A 16423-nucleotide genomic window follows, 5' to 3' on the forward strand; every position below is an offset into this window, starting at 1 on the left:
GTCCTATATGGAAAGCTACCCATTTTATAATGTCACAATCTGTTCACTATAAAAATAATAGCTGCTGTATATGACAGACTGTTATAATCAGGAATGAGCAAAAACTTTATTTTAAAAAATGTCATGATTCTCTGCCCCTCAAGAAAGTTAACTGCTTAGTGTTTAATTAAACAAATAAAATACTGACTTGCTTTATTCTTACTAAATATTACATTATCTAATATTTCTTTTTAAACTTTGAAAACTCAGAACTAATTCTGGCTACCTTTCTTCTGCATTTTAATTTTTCAAACTAGCTATTGAATTATCATTGCAAGAGCAGAAGCAGCAGCACCCGGAAACAAAACCCTTATATCCATCTGTAGAAGTTCAGTTAAATAATAAAGTTGCAAGGAAAGTGAGAGCTTTATATGATTTTGAAGCCGTTGAGGACAATGAACTCACCTTTAAACATGGTGAAATTATTATTGTTTTGGATGACAGGTATGTTTTCAGTCATTATTTCTGGGATATTTTGAAGTTCAGGATCATATCCTTAATTTAGAACCCTGGATACTCAGCTCTTTGACTTCAGTATATCATAGGACTGTTCATATCTTAATTGTTTTTCCTAAAATAAAACTTACAAAAGTTAGACGAGGTAATATGATTTTCTTGTTTTGTTAAATTTGGTTTTACTTTATATCTTGCATAAAAGATGTATTAAATGAGTATCACAGTTGGGAAACATAAATATTCAGTTATCTGAATGCATTTACATTGGGGATTTTGTATACAAAAATTACTGGCAAATCAACGTTAGGAAGACATATAGCTAGCTATATTACCTTTGGTCAAAGCACCCAAAAGCTATGCTCAGCTCCTCCCTAATTATTAAAATGAGGACACAGTTCTATCTTCTAAAACCTAGAGTAAAGTAAGGGAGTCAAAATTACTATACAGGTCTGGCTGGTGTGGGTCAGTGGTTGAGAGCTGACCCATGAACCAAAGGTCACAGGTTCTATTCCCGGTCAGGGCACATGCCCAGGTTGTGGCCCAATCCCCAGTAGAGGGCTTGTAGGAGGCAGCTGATAGATGTTCCTCTCTCTATGATGTTTCTATCCCTCTCCCTTCCTCTATCTGTAAAAGAAATAAAAAACATTTTATTTTATATTTTTCTTGATTTCAGAAAGGAAGGAAGAAAGAGAGAGAGAAACATCAGCGATGAGAGAGAATTATTGATCAGCTTTCTCCTGCACACTCCACACTGGGGACCAAACCCGAAATCCGGGCATGTGCCCTGACCCAGAATTGAACAATGACCTCCCGGTTCATAGGTCAATGCTCAACCACTGAGCCATGCCAGCCGGGCATAAACAAAAAAAAATTTAAAAAACTAACTAAATAAAATTACTATGCAGGTAATTATATGGAATGCAGAATGTGAATGCCATAAAAGAGACAGTGTTGGGGTCCAGAAGAGAACAGATTTGCATGTGTTGCAATAATCTGGAAAATAAGGCTTATCCAGGGTCCATTTCAGGTGAACTTTGATTTTGAAAGGACAGAAAAAAATTGCAGTAACTGAGAATAGGAAAACAAAGGTCTTAGGCAGTCAAGATAACACTGTGTTCACAGAAGTTTTTTCCTTTTTTAAAAATAACCCTTTGGAATTGAGCACATGATCCCTGAAGGAGAGTAAATAGATGTAAAGGTGAAGAGATAGTGTGGGCTCTGAACGGTGACAGTCTGAAAGGTCAGGCTTCTGAGTGTAGTTTTAGTGAGAATATTTACAAAAGAACCTAGGTTTACACTTCTGATACTCTTATATAATAAAAGCCTAATATGCTAAGTGTCTGATTGTCCGGTTAGCTGTTCAACCAATCAAAGCGTAATATGCTAATGATATGCTAAGGCTGCTCAACTGCTCGCTATGACATGCACTGACCACCAGGGGGAAGTCACTCTGACCAGTAGGTGAGCTTGCTGCTGGGGTCCAGCTGATTGGGACTGAGCGAGATGGGCTGGACACACTCTGGAGCCCTCCCGCGATCCCTCCCCGGCTGGCCAACCTCCTGTGTCCATCCCCAGCCCTGATCATGCACAAGTGGAGTCCCTCAGCCTGGCCTGCACCCTCTTGCAATCTGGGACCCCTTGGGGGATGTCAAAGAGCCAGTTTCGGCCCAATCCCCATTGGTGCATGAATTTGTGCACCGGGCCTCTAGTATAATTATAAAATTAAAGACATAAAACAAAAACAAATCTAAAAAGTAGTAGTTTTTACTCTGAGATTCAAATATTGAGCATTACTTTTATGTAATAAAATTTTTCTAAAATAAATTGCTGCTCACAGGGTAGGTAATCTCCAGAATGTCTGTATTACCCTGTGCTGTGATAGCCGAATTGCTGAGTTTTTCTTTTGTAACTGTGTGAATCCTTCATAAATATTCTGTCCCTTGACATCAGTTGGTATTTGTGTGGCATTATATACCTATTACTAGAGGCCTGGTGCACAAAATTTGTGCACAGGTGGGGGGTGTCCCCCTCAGTCCAGCCTGTACCCTCTCCAATCTGGGACCCCTAGGGGGATGTCCGACTGCCAGTTTAGGCCCGATCCTCAGGACTGCTGGCTCCTAATCGCTCACCTGCCTGGTTGCCCCTAACTGCGCCCCCCTCCCCCCCCCCCCCCCCCCGCTGGCCTGATCACCCCTACCTGCCTCTGTGTGCCAGCCTGATCGCCCCTAATTGCCCTCTGCCGGCCTGGTCGCCCCCAACTACCCCCCACCCGCCAGCCTGGTTGCCCCCAACTGCCCCCCCCCCCCCCGTTGGCCTAGTTGCCCCTCACTGTCCCCCCTGCCGGCCTAATCATCCCCAACTTCCCCCCCCCCCCCCCCCCCGCTGGCCTGGTCGCCCCCAACTGCCCCCCCCCCCCCCCCCGCCGGCCTGGTCGTCCCACGCAGCCTGCTTGTTCAGTCATTTGGTCATCCCTCACTAACCCCCCTGCTGGCCTGGTCGCCCCATGCAGCCTGCTTGTTCAGTCATTTGGTTGTCCCTCACCCTGCTGGCCTGTTCGTAGGCAGCCATCTTGTGAGGGTGTGATGGTCAATTTGCATATTACCTCTTTATTATATAGGATAGTCTACAAGCTTACACTGAGTAAAGGGTAATGTTATTATGCTGCACATGTTATTTTTACTGATGTCTGATTAAAGCACAAATTCATTAAATTATTTAGACTCTTACAAAACTATTTTCAGTTGAGACTTATCACTGCAAAAAAGAACTTTTTTCTTTGTAACTGCTAAGAGAATTCAACATGAATATGATGGAATGTGTAAGTTGATTGCCCTTGTTTTGAAGATAGGATATTCCAGTGTTAAAATTGCCATAGACATATTCATCAGCATGTATAGGTTAAATGTTGTCATTCTGGGTGATTGGTTATCACTGCAAGATTTTAAACAAAGGCAAACTAAAGTTAAGTGGCAGTCTTAGGTTAAAAGCAGGTCATCTAGAATCTAGATTATAGATGATTCAGAATATGACTGTATTCATTGTATTTATATTGCTATGGAAATTAAAGTATACAATAAAGAATTTCACATGTAGAACTTGAAAAAGTCCCTTGAAAATACAGCATTTTTGGACTTCAATTGAAGAAACACGGAACTGATAGAAAAGGCACACATTTCTTATTAACAGTATATGAAAAAGCTTTTTACTTTTTCCATTTTTAGCTTTATCTCACCACTCCTTGTTTGTTCTGTATATACCATTTAAAATAATTAAGTGGAATTCTTAACAGTTCCAAAAATGCCATGTTGTGATTAGACTTTTGTGGCATTGTACATTTAGTTCTCTCTGCCTGGAAAGCCATGTCAAAGGAAGCAAGCACATTTAGAAAAGAAAAGGAACTTTACTTGCAAGGAAGGTTTGCAAGGGAGTCCAGGCTTTAGAAAGATTGTTCCCAATTTAAAAAGTACAACAGGTAATTTTAAGAAAAGACCCCCACAAGATTACTAAGTTTCCATGTTTACTATTTGTGTGTTTGTGGTGGAAATAGCACTTTTCTCACATGATTATCATATCCATAAAAAGCATAATTTATCTTCAGCCATAGTCGTTGTAAAAGGTATGAGAGGGTCCTTTCCCTGCCAGGTATCAAGGCATATTAATAAGATATAACAAATAAATTGTTTTAGGAAGTCAGTAGCTTAAAGGAGAGGCTAGGTTTTAGGTTTATTTTGAGACCTAAAATGAGACAACATGACTTTGTTTACCTCAGTGTATTTTATTTCTTTGGTCTTTAATTTTGTTGCTTAACCGAAATGGAGAAGGGCATTTTTATTTCCTCAGCCCTCATTTCCTTTTCCTTCTGGTGAGTACGTAATGAACCTTCAAAACCCATATCAGATTTTATATCCTCTGGGAAGCCTTTAACTCCTCCTCTGCCTTGACCTGTAAATTAGGAGTTCCATCTTGGTGCCACCAGCATGTGAATTATGACTTAGTAAATTCTCTTTGTTGTACTTTTTAAATGAAATAAAGTTTCAGGATCATAGAAGTTAATTTATCCTTAAGTTTTATCTTTAAGAATGCCTGCTCAATAAGTCAAATTTTTGAAAAGGAATAGATAAACTTACCATTATTTTCAGATTTTATGATTGTCCTTATAGAATGTCCAAGAGAATTGGTGGACAAACTATTAAAACTGATAAGAGTTCATCAAGGTTGTTGGATACAAGCTCAACATATAAAATCAGTGGTATGCTTTATTATAATCACAACTATTTAGAAAGTATAATAGAAAAAAAATGCCACTCTCAACAGTAACTAAAATTATAATGATCTTGGAATAAATAAATCTAACAAAGATGTATAAGGTCTTCATGGAGAAAATATAAAGTTCTTTTAAAGAAATATAAATACATACAACATTTACTTGATTCATGGTGAGGAAACCTTAATATTATAGATTTCATTTTTCCCATATGAATGCATAAATTCAGTGCATTTCCAATTAAAATTCCAATAGAACTTTTTATAGAGAACTTGAAACATTTTAATATTAATATAGAAGTGTGAAGGTATGAGAGGGTCCTTTTCTTGCCAGGTACCAAGGCATATTAATAAGGTGTAGTAAATAAATATATAGACTATTGCAACAGAATAGAATCCAGAAATAGGTTCATGAACAGATAGCAGCTTGCTGTTTGAAAGATAGGATATCATAAGTCAGTAAAAAAGTATATTTTTCAGTAATTTTTGCTGGTGTGAATGGTTCTTTACATGGTACAAATAAAATTTGATTCAGCTTCACACAGTACATAAAATTTCATTCCAGATGAATTAAGGAGAGGAATAAAAAAGAAAACTAACTGTTAAGTACAAGTATATAGAAGAGATTTAGGAATTTAAGGATCAAGATTTCTTTTAAATAAAAGTAATCCATAAAAAGATGGTTAAATTTGATAACATGGAACAAAAAGCACAGTGGAATAAAAGAAACCATACTAGTACACATTTGTTAATAGACAAGTGACAATTTGAGAGAAGGTATTTTCATAATGAAGTTCAGACAAACTAGCTATCCAGAATACAGAAAGAACTACAGATCCATGAAAAAATACGAAAGACCCAGTGGGGGCAAAAATGGACAGGAGACCTGGATGAGCAGTTTATAGACGAGATACTCTGAAAGGCCAGCAAGCACACATGGATACTGGGGAATGCAGATGAGCACAGCAGATCTGATTTCTCTCCTGAATGATATCCTGTTGTTTGGACAGTTAATGTGCATGAGGGGAAATGACTTTCTCACATGCTGCTTAGGGAAAGAGGGTGAATTGCCATAACCCCTTTAGGAAACATTTGGCACTATCTAATACAATGGGAAATGCTTATATCTACTAGAGGCTTGGTGCACGAAATTTGTGCATGGGGGGGGGCGGGGGTCATCCCTCAGGCCGGCCTGCGCCCTTGGGGGATGTCCGATTGCCGGTTTAGGGGATTGGGCCTAAACCAGCAGTCGGACATCCCTCTCACCATCCAGGACGCTGCATGCACCAGTGACCATACTTTTCATACAGGTGAAAAGCATCTTGCTGTTGTGTGGGCAGCTATATTTTTTTGCCCTGATTATAAAAAGTAGTACATAACATGATCCTTCTGAGGCGGTAGTACCATTTTCCCCATCTTATGGGTGGAAAAATTGAAGCAGAGAGAAGTTAAGTAATTGGCTTTGTCATACAGTTATAAGTGTCAGAACTAGGGCTGACCACAAAATGTGTAAGCCAGAGTCCATGCATGTCATCGCTGCATCATCCTGTTGTTTCAGTGTTAGAGTAGCCTTGCCAGTTTTTAATTTTTAAATCTGAGAGACTGTTCCCAATATATAGGGTAAGGTCCCTAGGCCTAGCTGGCGATCAGGGCCATCTGTGGGGTGACCAGCGGCGATCTGGGGGTCCCCGCTGGCACCTGTTTTGGCTGCCGGCCTGGCGCCACCCACTGGCCGGCTCCACCCCCTGGCCAGCCCCATCCCCCGATTGCCGCCACTGGTCGCCTACCTCTGGGGGCGGGGGGGAGATGCTCAAAGCATCTGCATTGAGCGTCTGCCCCCTGGTGGTCAGTGCGCGTCATAGCCACTGGTTGTTCTGCCATTCGGTCAATTTGCATATTAGGGTTTTATTATATAGGATGGCCCAGCAAATCCATTTTTGTGCATAAGCCTAGAGAGAAGTGTTGCAGGTGTGTCCCCAAATCTAGAGTGATCATTGCCTCAATCTTTATAATGGTGTAATATTGGAATTCCTTAATGTCCATCTTTAAGGGAATGGATAAATCAAATATGCCATATTCGTATGATAGAACTTTGATTTAAAAAGGATAAATATCTGAAAAAAATCTGAAAGTATTAACATATAATTGAAAAGATCTATAACTATATAGAGTTGGCTTAAAGATATTTGTAAATGAATAAAAAAATACACTGACAAGAAGGCTGCATACCAACTTTATGGTGGTAGTGTGGTAGGATAGGTGTGGGTTGTTGATAAAGGGGACTTCAGTGTTATCTATAATCTTTTCATTATTTTAAAAGCCTGGAATTATATGTGAACAATTGCTAATTCTAAATGTAAGTATGAGAATATGGATTTGTTTTATTTGTGCCTTTCTATATCTTGTATTAAATTTAAGACCTACTTTTAAATATAGTTGGATGTGAACTAGTATTTTTCAAAGTAGGCTAAATTTAATTTTTATTATAATTCATCTTGACACAAATGCACTGAAATGTATAGGAACAAATGACATTTTTGTACTGTATTTTTAGTGATGCCAACTGGTGGAAAGGAGAAAATCATAGAGGAATAGGACTCTTCCCATCTAATTTTGTAACAACTAATTTAAACATGGAGTCGGAGGCAGGTAAGTTAAATCTTGGGGAAGGTTAAATTGATTCAAGTTTTTTTCATTTGAATTTTATGCTTCAATTTTGAATATAAAGTAAATTGGCATTTAACTCTTGTTTTAAAACATTTATGGGCAATACAATTTAATCTACTTCTTACCCTTTTTAAGGGGTTAACTTATCCACGTCAATTCCAAGGATTATTTCTTTATCATGGTGTTTTAAATCTTTTGAGAGTTAACATACGTAGTGACATATAAGGCCTAAAATAATTTGTGACCAAGTAAATATTTAAATCAACTTATTTAGATTTAAAAGGCAGTTTGTGTCAGTTCAAAGGATACTGGTTTTATTCATCATTGAACCACAGTATTGAAGGAGGGGCAGTGGGGCTAGGGGTCGGTTGACAAGTGCCAACTGTGGTTACAGGGGTTAGAAGAGGCTTCTCCTCACCTTGATTTTGTTCCAGGACACTCCGGACAATAATAATGTTATCAAGATAGTAGGTTTCCTTCAGCTACTGTCAACCTTGCAGAGTAAGCTTCCATTTGTGATGCAGGCAAGGAGGTGAGGGGAGCTGAGTGTAAAGAACAGCTAATAATAATACCAATGATGGTGGTGATCAGAAATAAAAGAGCTCAGGGGTGTTTGAGCAATCATGTATCAGGCATTTTGTTAAGTCCTTTGCTTACACTATTTTATTTAATCCTCACAAGTCTGTGAGATGGGTAATTTTGTTAACCCATTTTACAGATAAGGAAACTGAGGCTGAAGGCTTATGTGGCTAGTAGGTGATAGAGCTGGGATTCTAAAGTCAGCCAGTCTGTCCTTATACTGATTCATTACAGGATGTGTTGGTGCTAATCCTTACCAATTCTAGAGCACTTAAATTGAAAGCTCTGTGCATTGTATATAACAGCAATTTTCAACCTTTTGCATCTTGTGGCACACAAACTACTAAAATTCTTGTGGCACACTGGTTGAAAATTGCTGCTGTATGGTGGAGTATAGCATTTAGTTAAAATGAAGTTGAGGGAGATGCATACTCATTTGAATACCAAGTACATTGCCACTATTTATACTTTTTATACCTCTGGTCTGACTGTAAATTGATATGAAAATTGGAGGTACCATTTTAGAATCATGCTCACGGGATCCGATACAGCAATTTCTCCTTGGCATAGGCTGGATTGAGATGCAGTTTTAAAAGTAAAAAATATTCTGGGTTTTCATTATATTTTTACTAGAGGCCTGGTGCACGAAATTCGTACACGGTGGGGAGGGGTGTCTCTCAGCCAGGCCTGTGCCCTCTCTCAATCTGGGACTCTTTGCTCCTAACCACCCGCCTGCTTGCTTCTTACTGCCTTCCTGCTCACTCCTAACCGCCTGTCTGCTCGCTCCTTACCGCCCGCCTGCTCGCTCCTTACCACCTGGCTCGCTGCTCCTAGCGCTGCCTTGGAGGCGGGAGAGGCTCCCACCACTGCCGCTGTGCTTGCCAGTGTGAACCTGGCTTCTGGCTGAGCAGCGCTCCCGCTGTGGGAGCGCACTGACCACCAGGGGGCAGCTCCTGCATTGAGTGTCTGCCTCACTCAATGTGTAAGCCCTGGTGGTCAGTGCGCATCATAGCGACCAGTTGTTCTGGTCGTTCCACCATAATGGTCGCTGGGCTTTTATATAGATAGTATATTATAGCAATACTCAATTAATATTTAAATAATTTGAGGGTATATGTATAAACTAGAGGCCCGATGCATGAAGATTCGTGCAAGAATGGGCCTTCCTTCCCCTGGCTGCCAGCACCGCCTTTACTCCGGCTGGAGCCGCCTTTTCACTCCGGCCCGTAGCTGCCTTTCTGCCTTCCCACGCTACCCAGAGGCCCGGAGCAGCTGGGGTGGTATGGAACGCCTGTGTCATCACCGTGGCAACAACACAAGTGTCCCGCCCCACCCCCAGCCACTCGGTGCCTGCGTATGCAAATTAACCTGCCATCTTTGTTGGGTTAATTTGCATACTCACTCCTGATTGGCTGGTGGGCATTGTGAAGGTATGGTCAATTTGCATGTTACTCTTTTATTAGTGTAGAATATTTTTCAACCTTCTCTATATGAGAGGTATTTTTTGTTTTGTTTTGTGTTGCTTTAACTATTATCCAAGTTACGTTGCCATCAAGTCTATTTTCGTTTATATAGGAAATACTTTTTTTATAGCAAGGGAAAAATGTAGAAAGAGCTCATAGATTTAACTGAAATTAGCTAACTAGATGATATAGTCAAACCTCAATTCTTGAATGTCTCCCATCTTGAACAATTTACTTCTCAACCTGACAACCCTTTCATGCTCATGATACCTGTATGATTAGTCAGGTGTCTCTCAGGCGACAAAGAAGAGAATGAGCAAGTATGAGTCAGTTTATTGCTAAACCTCATGTTGTTACTATCTCAGAAAATTGTGCTGTGAATATTTTCGTCTCTTTTTGCTTTTATTGCTTCTTATTATTAAACTTTTATTACTGTACATTTCACTTCCTGTTTGTTAAATTTTCATTTACATTTCATGTCCTTTTTATTTTTAAAGTGTTTATAGATTAAACAGTACATTAGACGTGTACTATATATAAGGAAGGTTAAAATGGAATCATTTAGGGGTCTGGAATGGATTAATTCATTTTACATTATTTCTAATGGGGAAAAATGATTCAGTTTTTGATCAGCCTTCCGGAAATGAATACCCTACTCTTCTAAATTTATTCACTCTAGTGGTAATACTCATTTTCCTGAAAATGCTTGTCATGACCGTTCCCATTAATATTGTTTGCTTGTTCCACTAGAATGAAGTGCCATCAGGGCAGGTATTCTTGTCTGTTTCACTCACTGGTGTATTTCCAATGCCTGGCACATAGTAAGAGCTAAATATTTGTGGCATCAGTACTTGAACATATGTAATAATGTATGAAATGCAATGACTGTACTATTTAAAGGGTTTCCGTTTTTTCTTATTGATAATTACAGACTGCTTAGAAACGAATGACTAAAATACCATAGTAAATGTTGAGGAACTTAAAGTTTACTTTGTTTTCATAGCAGCTGTGGACAAATTGAATGTAATTGATGATGAAGAGGAAGAAATTAAGATATCAGAGCCTGAGCCTGTTTATATAGATGAGGTAGAGCCCTTCTTTTGTTTAATAGTTACATTATCAAGACTTTTAAAATACACTGTTCTTGAAAATGCTTGGAAAGAGTAATTTCTATGTTCATTGAAATGAAAACTCTAGTGAGTTTTTAAAGTATCCTATTATTTTTTAGGATAAGATGGATAGAGCACTGCAGGTACTCCAGAGTATAGATCCAACTGATTCCAAACCAGACTCCCAGGACCTCTTGGACTTAGAAGGTACTTAGTGAATATTAGGGATTACTTTACTGTCCTTTAATGTTTTTGTGGTTTATAACATCTTAAGTTTCTTCTGCCTTGTGTTTGCTTGTAGGGATTAGAAATCTGTGGCAGAAACAGAATAGTATAGTTATACAGTAAACATATTACGTGGAGATTGTTGTTATAAACCTGCCTATCCTCTTCCAGAAGAAAGTCTTTGTATTTCTGTAAGCCCACTTAATGAAATTGGCTGAAGAGATTTGCAGTCTAAAAAAGGACAGAATAAGAAATAACAGCCTATTAATAATTTAATTGAGTCAAAATATTAGAAATTCTTATTCCTGTTTTTATTCTCTTCTATAATTTCAAAGTTCAAAATTATACATGATCTGTGTTAACTTTGTAATATAGTCATTTGATGCATACTGATGTCTTTATAGTCCTCAAGGAATTGAAACAATTAAAACAAATGTTTTTATGCCTTTTTAAAAAATTCTTTGGGAGAAAAATCTGTGGTAAATGGATAAATCTTAAATCTTTCAATAGAAGAAAGTCTAGTTATGACTATGGATATTGTAGCCATTATATCAGTGTTTCATTTGGAAATACACGTGTTTAATTTTGAAATGGCTTAAATAAATGAAAAATGTTCATAATTACATATTTTACACACTAACTCGAGTTTATTTTACTTAGCTAATGATAGTTTCCTAGGTATTTTTAAGATTTTGCAATAACTCTAAATTTCACAGACTGTAAAACTTAGTACTTTTAGCGAACACAGTGGAATTTCTGTTTGTTTTTTTTACTTTGCCTTTGGTCACATATTAGTATTGGTGCTGAATAGTATTAAAATTAGGTCTTATATAGTCCTTTCTCTAGCATTCTCTCTGTATTATGCATGGTGTTGCATAGTGGTGCTCTGTTGTTAAATATTGTTTAAATTTACTTACACTGGTTTAAGTTTAAAGATTTTAAAATATGTTTATATTTATAGGTATCTGCCAACAGATGGGTCCAATGATAGATGAAAAACTTGAAGAGATTGATAGGTGAGATTCTTTATGGTCAATCTGGTCAATCTATTGAAATTACTTCTCAGTTTCTCAGACTCTTACCAACTAGTAGCAAAGTGCTACTTTTTATTTTGGTAAAAAAAAATTTTTTTTTTCATGGCAATAGAGTATCTGTAGAAGCATGGACTCTTGCTCTTATGGTGCCAGTCTTCATTTTCTTCCTTGGGCTGGAATTGCAGGATAATAAATAATGAAGAATAAATTTGTATAGAGTACAAAATCAGAACAGGGATCTTAGCCAATCATTGTCTTGTTATGTGATGAGAATTAGTATTTGTAAAACTTTCAAATGAAATTTTCCTTTTTTTTGTGAAGCTTATAAATCCAATGAACATACCTTCTCTTATTTTGCTTCCTTGTATTTCTGTTGTGCTTTTAAGTTCATTTTCCCACCTAGTCTTACCCTTAGAAATAGTAGCAGCACTGAAAGATAGGCTATCAGGGTATTGATCTTTTTATTTATTTTTAGCCCCTTCTATTCCTCAGAGCTTTCTATCTGAGGGAGAATAGTGAAGGGAAGACAAGGATAACAAGGCGTTAGTATTTCATAGTCATCCCTTTTTAGATTCTGTTTATTGAACTGCTATATAAAGCAGCACAAGAAGAACAGGGACTACTTTACTTACTGCCTTCACCAGAGAAGGGTAGTAGCAGCAAGTTTTTCTAGTCACTGGAGATTATAGTCTTTGTTCCATTGGGCTTTTGTAATATATTCTTTGTATTTTCTACAGAAATGAAAAATACATCCCTGTTGCACTTAATGGAATGATGGTGGTAGTCTCATCACATTTTGTTCTTATTTTGAGGAAAGCACTAACTATTTAAACATCTGCTACTTTGGTTTCGGTGCAGGGATGTTAATGGTCAATGAATGATCAAACTGGAAAAGAAGCCTGTGGTTGATTCTTAGCCATACTTTTGTTAGCATGGACACTAATTCCTGAAGCTTCCTGTGTGGTTTACAACTGATACTTCTGAAAGTATGACCTACCTCATACTGTCACACATACAAGAGAGGAAACAGCATATTTTGTTTGTTTCAGATATAACATTCTCATAGAGGAAAGGTGACAAGTCTTGGTAGGTCTCAGGCCAGGTCATTTGTTTGATAGCCCTCTGCCTCTTATCTCTTAGGCCTCTTGCGTATATATAAAAAAGAGCTACATTTAATAAACAGGCTTGTTGGATGCCTGAAAAAGTGACCATTTAACTTCTATGAACTTGTCAGTTGCAAAGGGAGTTCTTTATTCCTCCCAGTGGAACAGACAGAAGGTTACCAAGTCAGAAGGATTTTCTCTGGAGTTCCTTGGGTAAATTGAAAATACATTCTTTTATTTGGATTTGTTTTTACATAATAAGGTATCTCTTTTCACTCACTTTCTCAAAAGAAATCAACAAATAAGAGCAGTAGAGACTAGTTTATATAACATCATTTTCATTTTCAGGGATAATTGTTAAAATTTTTTTCAGTTGATCCTTTCATGAATATAAGTAAATGGAAATATGCATGATTTTGTTTGTGACTGTGTTTTTATTTCAGTCATATTGTATTTCATAGCAGACTCTGGGCCTTGCCTGAGTTCTTAGTTCTACTAAGATTTCTTTTTTTAAGTATATTTTATTGATTTTTTACAGAGAGGAAGGGAGAAGGATAGAGAGTTAGAAACATCAGTGAGAGAGAAACATCAATTAGCTGCCTCCTGCACACCTCCTACTGGGGATGTGCCCGCAACCAAGGTACATGCCCTTGACTGGAATCGAACCTGGGACCTTTCAGTCCACAGGCCGACGCTCTATCCACTGAGCTAAACGGGTTAGGGCTCTACTAAGATTTTTAATTAAAGCCTGCACTCTTCCAAAATTGAGAAAATTTTCTTTTTTGTAATTGAGTTTCCAACAGAAATCTATAACATATTGGAACAAAATTCTCCTAGCACCAAAATTATGATTTGATTGCATTTTGTGAGGTATGGAAAGGACTAGTTTTATGAAGTCACATTAGCTAGTTATTATAAGAATTAAATAATTCCTTCTCCTGTTTTCCCTTTGTGAATATTCTTTCATTGTACAAGATTGGGCAAAAGTAGGTTTACAGTTTCTCGTATGGAAAATAATAATATAAGTTCTGTGTTTTGCATACTCATAACTATAAACCTACTTTTGCCCCACCCTGTATATAAAGAACTATTTAAAATATGAATAGAAAATGTGCTAAATTTGCCTAACTGGTGTGGCTCAGTGTTGGAGCATCAGCCTATGAACCAGGAGGTCACGGTTTGATTCCTGGTCAGGGTACATGCCGGGACTGGGGGCTCGATCCCCAGTGTGTGTGTGTGTGTTGGGGGGGGGGGTGCGTAGGGGGCAGTTGATCGATGATTCTCTCTCATCATTGATGTTTCTATCGCTCCCGCTCCCTTTCTCTCCGAAATCAATAAAAATATATATATAAAAAGAAAATGTGCTCCATTTAAAAAATAATTTGTGTAGCTAAATACATGCTTAAAAACTATGAGGAGTATTAATGTGCTTTTCTTCTATATCAGGAAGCATTCAGAATTGTCTGAGTTGAATGTAAAAGTTTTAGAAGCTCTGGAACTCTATAACAAATTGGTGAATGAAGCACCAATGTATTCAGTTTATTCAAAGCTCCATCCTCCAGCACATTACCCACCTTCATCAGCTGGGGTTCCAATGCAGGTGAGCATGTTATTTTAGAATATTTTTTTAAATTAAAAAAATAGTTTAAAAGAAGTTTTAAAGCATGGTATTACATTTTCTATGGTTCATGAATCCTACCTAATAATAGACAAATTTGCAAATTGACCGTACCTTCGCTATGCCCACGATTGGCCAGGAGGCGCGGGGGGTGGGCGGGACTCGGGGTGGCTGGGGTGGCCGATTGGGCCGGCGGGACGCTGAGCTCGCGTCGCCAGCAGCGGTGCAAGCTCAGCGTCTGCGCCATGGCTGTGCTGCGGCACAGAAGGGGCCTCTGGGGCAGCGAGCTCACGTCCCGCCGCGGACCATCAAAAGCGGGGGAGCTGGGTGCCTGTCTGCTCAGGCACCAGGCCTTTCAGAAGCCTCTGCCGCGCCGGAGGCTTCTGAAAGGCTTGGTGCACCAGTGGACAGGCACCCAGCTCCCTCGCGATCGAAAGTGAAAGCGTGGGAGCTGGGTGCCTGTCCGCTCCGGCACCAGGCCTTTCAGAAGCCTCCGCCATGCCGGAGGCTTCTGAAAGGCCTGGTGCACCAGCGGACAGGCACCCAGCTCCCCCGTGATCGAAAGCGAAAGTGTGTAGGGGACCCTACACGTGCATGATTTAATCATGCACTGGGCCTCTAGTAAAATTATAAAACTAATTTTTAATAGTAAAAAAATATTGGCTAAATAATTAGTGCTCACCAGGACAAAGTAGATACTGGTATTTCACAAATATATTTTAGTTCTCCTTTAACAAAAAGAGACTACTAAATATATGAAATGACTTTTGGTTCTTCTTATGCTTTGTAAATATAAAGCATAAATCTTTAAAGTATATATAAGTCCTTTTTGTAAGTATAGAGTATAAATCCTTTGATTTTAGGACACTGTATGTCATATCAGAAGTCTTCCACATGAGGTACTGATGCTGTTCCTATTGCTCAACAAGCAGGATTTAACATTCCTGTCAAGATTTCTTTGACTTTTGTGATTATTTAAGAACTTAATGAACTACTTTTGTTCTCAGATCATGTTTTATGTTTTCTTAGATGCATGACTTAAATTAGTAAAATTTCATGTATCATGAGTATATGATGCAGGCTTATTGATGCAGGTTCAATAAGCTATACATGAACAGCTTCTTTTCCTAGGACTTCACACCTTACATATGCTTCCCAGCTGAAGTGAATACTTATTTATCAGTTTCCAGTATTCTGAAGCCTTTTTAAAATTTCAGCCAGTTAGCGATTGAATTCAGAATGAGCTCTGATGACCAAAATTCATGTTAATTTATGAAAACGGGTATGTAAAGGAGGGTGTAAAGGAGAGACCAAAAAGAGAAGAGAATGTGGGTGCATAATCTAGATGACTTGAGATAACGTAATTGTTAAGTAGAAAAAGAATAGTTACTATGGTAACTGTCACATCAAACAAGATGCATTTATCAAATATGCTATGCCCTGAACTTTTGAAAATGATGAAAGAGTCATTACAATGAAAGTAGAAAGGATTTCTGGGTGCAGAAGACATCTGGAGTGTATTCAATATTGCTTCTGTTTTCAGAGCTATTTGCTGCTGCTGTGAAAATGGAACAAAATAGAAATGTCTACCATTTACATTATATTAGAAGAATTATATTATATCATTATTTGTTTCTTTGTATGTCTGGAAAGGGTTGTCATTCTTATGTCAGGTTTTGTGTTTAGTTGCATACGATTTACAACCTGTACTTTGCTACGCACAACTCAATTACTTAAAAAGTTAGATTTCTATCACTTTCTTGACTTGTGTCTACACTATACATTCATAACAGCACTTGAAATATTCAAAGTTCCTATTCTAACTTGAAGAAAAGGGTTCGTACTAGGAAAACTTGGTTTGACACAC

The 16423-nt window shown here is 38.2% G+C and overlaps 1 protein-coding gene across 2 annotated transcripts in view; it reads left to right on the forward strand.

Annotated features, from left to right (window-relative positions):
- The window catches only part of STAM2 (signal transducing adaptor molecule 2), a 35380-nt gene that overhangs the window by 15115 nt on the left and 3842 nt on the right, over window positions 1-16423 (forward strand). The window contains exons 7-12 of one of the 2 annotated variants that reach the window (XM_079783056.1): window positions 297-483; window positions 7313-7407; window positions 10471-10553; window positions 10696-10783; window positions 11763-11817; window positions 14385-14538. In XM_079783056.1, the coding sequence (XP_079639182.1) occupies window positions 297-483; window positions 7313-7407; window positions 10471-10553; window positions 10696-10783; window positions 11763-11817; window positions 14385-14538 (662 nt within the window). The remainder of the gene's footprint in view (window positions 1-296; window positions 484-7312; window positions 7408-10470; window positions 10554-10695; window positions 10784-11762; window positions 11818-14384; window positions 14539-16423) is intronic. The other variant, XM_079783057.1, reaches the window with a different exon arrangement.

Source organism: Cnephaeus nilssonii (assembly GCF_951640355.1).
Source record: "Cnephaeus nilssonii genome assembly, chromosome: 10".
Taxonomy (NCBI): Eukaryota; Metazoa; Chordata; class Mammalia; order Chiroptera; family Vespertilionidae; genus Cnephaeus; species Cnephaeus nilssonii.